Source organism: Melanostigma gelatinosum (genome assembly GCF_949748355.1).
Source record: "Melanostigma gelatinosum genome assembly, chromosome: 23".
Classification (NCBI taxonomy): domain Eukaryota; kingdom Metazoa; phylum Chordata; class Actinopteri; order Perciformes; family Zoarcidae; genus Melanostigma; species Melanostigma gelatinosum.
In genome coordinates this window covers 13,735,149-13,742,073 of record NC_136656.1, presented here as the reverse complement: position 1 = coordinate 13,742,073, position 6,925 = coordinate 13,735,149, and the positions used below count along the sequence as shown (strand labels likewise).

Below are 6,925 nucleotides of genomic sequence, written 5' to 3'. Positions count from 1 at the left end.
ATAGACCATTTAATTATTGAGCCATAAATGACCATGCAGATGACACAGTGATGAATCATGTCATTAAATCATGTCAGCAAAGTGCAAACACATGCAGTGATGAATACAACACACTCCAACCTTGTAAGGCCCGAAAATGTATATTCTGCTACTCCCCTTGGCTCAACATACTCAAAAATAACTACATTTAAAGTAAACTAAAATACAGCAGATTGCAACCACAACCCTCACAAAGTACACAGAATTCCCTCTGTCATGATGAATACCAATACAAATGCCCTCACCTCACTTTGGAGGAGTTTCTTCCCATCCCAGTATCTTTATGACTCTGGGACTTCCAGCACGCACGCAGATAACTGACTCATGTCGATGTTCTTTTTATGATTGTGAAGTCCAATCTCCACCTACAGAGCAGCTGGGATTCTATGATATTTGTATGTTTCATTTTTACATGCTGCTCTGACAATCTCTGACAAGACAAAGAAAATGGTATTATTTATCATCTTTAGTCGGTCAATCCATAGAATCAAAAGTGTCACAGTAAAGTGGGAAAATTCCAGCATTTATCAAAAGAGCTTTGCACTCATAGCTGTTCAAACACAAGAGAGGACACAGTGTGACGGCTGGCATTCATCACACTGACACACTGAAACACACCCTATATTCAAATACTGGCTGCACTCTGCTGAGTCCCCAGCCTGGATTAGCAACGGCCCCAGGGCCCCCAGGGCCCCCAGAACCTCAGGGCCCCCAGAACCTCAGGGCCCCGGGTCTTCATAGAGTCAGCTTGCTGAGTTTACAATGAAAACATCTCCCCTCAAACATTGTCGTCGTGAAATTTCCCAGCATTTGGAAACTTACCACACTCTTAATATTTCAGAAAACTACAACGCCTCATCGTTACCTCTACTTTGCAGCTCTGTCTCTGTATTTTATCATCACCAATTAGAACCTATCACCTTAAAGAGATAGTCAGCGTATTTCATGTTCAAAACATTTGAAAGGACTATAAGTGTCTCCTTCATCCAGGACCAGATGCACATGGTGGCTTTAAATAATCATATGAATAAAGAGATTTTCCTAAAAACTTCTGAATATTTATTCCTGTGATGGTGACGGAATGTATTGTGTGAGTGAGGGTCAACACAAGAAGTACAAACATGCCATCAATCAAATTCCTTCGTCAAATATGAAATGTCAGATTTTCTGAGTGTACTGAAACAACCAGAGTCAGAGTCAGTCTCAAAGCTTATACAAGACGTAGGTGCTTTCAAGTCAAATGCTCACACTAAAACCAACAGAATGGGCCTTAAGGCAGCGATTAGATCTCACTTTCACAGACAACCCTCATTGTGAGCGTCACTGGTGATGGAGCGAGCCCGAGATCAAAGTACACACGGAAAGGTAAGTCAGTCTGGTTGCTATGGAAAACAAAGTTAAACAACTATTTGATTTGCATAACAAAAGCAACGAGGCTGGAAATGTAAGAAGACCGAGACAGAAGACGGCCCCATCAGTTCAACCCTGAAGCCTCAAATAATAACTCAACATTCTATATCTTTTTTCTGCATTTCAATAATAATAATTACCATAAAATTGCTTGGATAAATTGATCAAAATCCAACAGAGATGAGGTGGGACCAATCATGGTTTTGTAAGTCACAAGTAAGTCTCAAGTCTTTGCACTGAAGTCCCAAGTTATGTCCTAAGTCATGTCCCAAGTCATGTCCTAAGTCATGTCCCAAGTCATGTCCCAAGTCATGTCCCAAGTTATGTCCCAAGTTATGTCCTCAGTCATATCCCAAGTCATGTCCCAAGTTATGTCCCAAGTCATATCCCAAGTCATGTCCCAAGTCATGTCCCAAGTCATGTCCCAATTCATGTCCCAAGTTATGTCCCAAGTTATGTCCCAAGTCATATCCCAAGTCATGTCCCAAGTCATGTCCCAAGTCATGTAAGTCATGACCAACGTGAGTCGATTCATGAAGTCAAAGGAAATGAATTACACTTTTTAAATATCATACTTTTTAATGTTGGGCCTGGGGGAAGGTGACAAGTATACTCAAGTCCATGTGAAGTGAGAGTCATTGGTGTTTAAGTCCAAGTCGAGTTGCAAGTGTTTTTTAATAAAGTCATCAGATATGTGACTCGAGTCAAATGAATATAATGTTACTGTATTTCCATTTCACACGCAGACAGAGACGAGCCTTCTTCTCACGCACGTCAACATACATTTAAAGGTGTGTCCATGTGATCAAAGTGTTCTGTTTATTACACAATGACCTCTATAACGTCTCAGAGTACAAGTCTGTGATTTGTAAGATAGTGTTTGATGGGCATCCCCACCCACCCTGGGAACTGCTGAGAGGTCAGAGAACACACACACACACACAAACAAAAACACACCCTGTCCCTATCACCAACGGTTACTGATTTACGCATTTTGTAACATCGAGTAATGCAAGAATTCAGCATCCCCCCCCCCCCCATACCATCTCAGCCCTCTATATAAAGTCCCCCCCTCTGTCCCTCTGTGTCTTCCTCCCTGGTAACTAACAGTTAGCCATGGATACACGAAAGTTTATATTCCTGCTCGTGTGGATATGTGGAGGACAGGCAGAGGACAGGTGAGTCCCCAAAAATATGACAAATCACTTGTTACATGATTTACGATTTTGGCAGACCAACAATTCGAAAAGTAGCCGTCAATTTATAATTATTTGAAAAGCAATACATTTCTAAATGTTTGACAATTTTTTTTCAATGGTGAATCATTCCTTTTCTGTCAATCCACTAATCTTAAACAATGCTAGTTATTCCGATTTTTGCATGTATCATTACACCTTTCATTCAGAAGAGTTACCTGTGTTTGGACTGGAATTCTATTTAATTTTATACATATTTTTTTCTAAAGTTTTCAACAAATAAAAAATTGTGTTGCAAAAATATATATATTTCTTTCTTATCTTGTTAATTGTCTTCCTGAGATTCCAGACCCTCGGGTTGGGAACTGCTGCTCTGTGGTATCAGTGTGAATTCATGTTAAATCCATAGAAAGATGCCTTGAGCGATAATGACTTTATGGGGACTTTATTGTACACCTGACATAATGATTATCGAATGTAGTATTACACTTCATACCGACTGCTCATAAATGGGAGCAGTGTCTTGTTTCTCAAGTCCGACACAAGTCCGGTCACACTTATTATTGCTTGTTTTGATGATATAAACCTGTTATAATTAACCGTCTCATGTTGATGACTGCAGCTTGTATGTTGCCAATTTTAGTAAATAAGCTCTTGTTTTTATTGACTTTAGATAAATCTACACTTTACATTTCAGCGGTACAGTACATTTATCTTTGTGTATCTGGATCTACCTCATACAACCATAGAGGAGTGATCCTTAAAGTATTTGAATTACTAATTTGTCCGTGGTAATGTTTTGGATATCAATGAAGACAAACAAGGTACTTTTAACCAAATTTGACAAACAAATCTGAATCTGTTCATGAGTCTCTCTCTCTCTCTCTTACAGCCTGCAGAAAACACAGAGAGATGGTATGTTTGTTTCCATCATGTAATAAAGCCTGTGTATTTTCCAGAATCTAAATCTGATTATTTGTAGAAGTTGGATGGCATGCTCACACAGTGCTGAGACAGTAGCATGACATGTAACTCCACCATACTGTCCTCATGGACTTTACCTCTTTACAGCTCCTTTTCTTCACGATCCATAACATACAAACACATTAACACTGTGCAGATGTGTTAACACAGATCAGACACACACACAGAACACTACAGGGGGATATCAGTCCTCACTCAGAGCTTTGAAAGCCCTACAAAGAATCACTCCCTCTAAGAAACGATGGGTAAGCTAGTGTAACCCACCTCTGAGGTAAGTGCACACTGGACCAGTGTCTGGATTCATAAGGAGGGGTGATGAGCAGTAATCGAGTAAATGAGTAAACAGAACAGAGAGGTAGGGTTAAAGCGAGATCATTGTAATGACACACATTTAATAGAACACCATTCAATCTTATTCTGTTTGAGCTGTCTTTGAAAGTGGATGCACCCTAAATAAAATAAAATATATCGCCTCCCAAAAATAAGAAGAACGTTCTGGTTAATTGTTCTTAGAGGCCTCACTCCTACCAGACTGACAGCAGGGCCGGTGAAGAACCGTCAGGGTCCTGAATCCAGGTGGTCCTATCGGTGGCTCGCAATGTGAACATAAGCTTCATTGTCACAATACTGACACCTCGTGGTCACCACACAGCAGCAGCACAGTAATGTACAGAGTTAAATTCGCTTCATAGAGTGTGAAATTCTGAAAATTCACACAATGTAAATAATACACATACTAATATTGCACACAAATATTCTCATTCCCTTCTACGTTAGAGAAATGCTGCATTATGTTAAATTTGCGGTACAACTCAGTGGCTGAAGCACCGCGAGGGCTATGCTAATTCACAGAGCTAGTAGCATGTGGCTAATGCGCCGTAAACCGCGAGTGCTTTGGTGTTCGTAACTCACCGAGGGGTCGTTTTAACAGCTGACTGAACTCTTAAATGCTCAAACTGTTTTTACATCAAGTACAAGTAATGATTCCTGTCTAATATCACTCCATCATTTCTCCCTCCATGCTCTGCTTGCGTCACATCAGACTGCGTCTCTCTAACCTGAGCGAAGGAGGCGGGACTTGATTTATTTTTGCACCTATTATTAATTATTCCACCTTGAACCAATAAGTTTGTTACTTGTCAAGTTCCTTCCAATAGAACACTCACTGATGCCAAATTAGAGCCTTTGAGCTGAAAATAAATTAAATACAGAATAAAATAAAGGGGAATGAAATAAAAGATGTTGCTATTAATACAATTAAAACAATGATTAGTGAATGGAGATTATTCTAAATGTTTTAGTAACTATTTTCCAAACTTGAGGACATTGCCAAAATCAGATTCAACATTTTTTTAAGTGTTTGTCTTTGTGTTTTCATCACAGCAATAAGCTTACAGATGGATTGATGGAGGTTGTTGAGGTTATGGATTGATAAATGGGTACAGCTTTGGATGCAGGGCTCGTTCATAAGTTAAAGTTGCTCAGTGGTGCGTGACGCCAAAATGGCTAGACCTCAGTGTTATAAACGACCCAGGTCTTCTGCATCTATTCTGCAATGTACAGTATATATTAGGGATTTTACAACTCGTGGGACTTCAGAGAGACTCATCTGGAACCAAGCCTATTCTCATCGATCCATCTTTTATTTTAGAACCACTCATCTTGTGTTGGCCCAGAATCTCAAAAAGCGAGATCTTGCTAATAGCTGCAGTGAATAATTCATTGCAATGACCACGGATTGTTTTGGTGGTAAATTATATCAATTGCTGTTATTGACCTCTGCGATATCCATTTGTCTATCTCCCTGTGTCGTCTTTGTGTTTCTGCAGCTGTAGTGCTGACTTCCTGTGACTTTAACCAGGACAGTGAACCATTCTGCAGGTTCAGTCAGGACGGCACAGACAACGGTGACTGGACCCGAAACACAGGTTCAAGCCCGTCACCTGGTACTGGCCCCAGTGGAGACTACCCTGATGGAGGTCAGTCCTGAATGCATGGTTTATCTGAAATATCTCATTTCTGTACAAATAGTGTAATCAATAGTGGTGGCCAGGCCATGATTGAGGTTAATTGAGAGTCTTAAGATGGACACACTAAATTATGACTCAATACACGTCTTCTTTTGTCTCAAACTGTCTGCAGCGGGCTACTATATCTACCATGAGTGTGACAATGTTGCTAATGGACAGAAAGCACGTCTGCTGAGCCCTGCCCTCTCATCATCGGCCTCTCAGATCTGTGTCCAGTTCCGATACTACATGTACGGATCAGACAGTCAGAATGTGTTGAGTGTTCTGGCCAAGAAGCCCACCGGTGATGAGGAGGTCTGGAAGAAGATGGGTATCCAGAGTCCATCCTGGCTGAAGGGCTCTGTCACCGTGTCCAAACCCAGCAGTCAGAGCGTCACTGTGAGTGTCATGAAATATTCGAACAAAAAGTTAATTATTTCTTTAAAGTTAATTCTTCTTAATCATTTTTCAAATATACTTGGGTTTCCCCCCAATTAAGTCTGGATGGCTTTGACAGACTTTAAATTGTGACCAATAGCAAACATGAACTCAATAAATAGTTCCATCTATAAAAGCTGCATGCTATTAAACCGGAAAAAGAAAACAATGGATGGAAACACACTTACTGTTTTATGAAAGATAAACGATAGCGTTGGGCGAAATGAGCTACATCTGATTTACTGAGTTAATTGCCACAATAATGAATTCAATCTAACCAGATTACGAAACTGAAATGAATCTACAACTCATGTGCAAAGTACAATTGCTGTATTTTGATCATGTAGCTGTAGGGTGATAAGGTATGCTCTGTGTCCATAGATTGTGTTTGAGGCTCAGAGAGGCGTCAGTTCTTCCTGTGACACAGGTCTGGACAACATCGTCATCACTGAAGGAGCATGTCCGGGTAAGCTTACACACTAACACACTCACACACCACGACACACACACAAATTGCTGTATCACTGATTGTCCAAATGTTTTGTTCACAGCTTGTGTGTCTGGCTGTGATTTTGATACTGGTGATTTTTGTGGGTGGACGACGCAAACTGAGAATCCTGATATATTTGGCTTCGAGCAGTGGACTGGATCAACTGAAACTGAAGGCACCGGGCCTGATGATGACTTCTCCAAACCTGGATGTATGTGGTTTTTCTTTTTTTTGCTGACTTAAAAAAATCTCAACACACTTTTCATTGACTTTGTTTGAATTTTGCCATATACTTCAGTTGATTTGATTTAGATGTATTCTTACCAACATGACAATTGTTTGTTTTGATCCTTCCATGC

The 6,925-nt window shown here is 40.3% G+C and overlaps 1 protein-coding gene across 1 annotated transcript in view; it reads left to right on the top strand.

Annotated features, from left to right (window-relative positions):
* Nucleotides 1–3,870: 3,870 nt before the first annotated feature.
* The window catches only part of zanl (zonadhesin, like), a gene marked incomplete at both ends in the record, with an annotated part of 51,563 nt that continues 48,508 nt past the window's right edge, over nt 3,871–6,925 (top strand). The window contains 4 exons of the mRNA XM_079295915.1: nt 3,871–3,874; nt 5,459–5,608; nt 5,772–6,037; nt 6,458–6,542. Of these exons, the coding sequence (XP_079152041.1) occupies nt 3,871–3,874; nt 5,459–5,608; nt 5,772–6,037; nt 6,458–6,542 (505 nt within the window). The remainder of the gene's footprint in view (nt 3,875–5,458; nt 5,609–5,771; nt 6,038–6,457; nt 6,543–6,925) is intronic.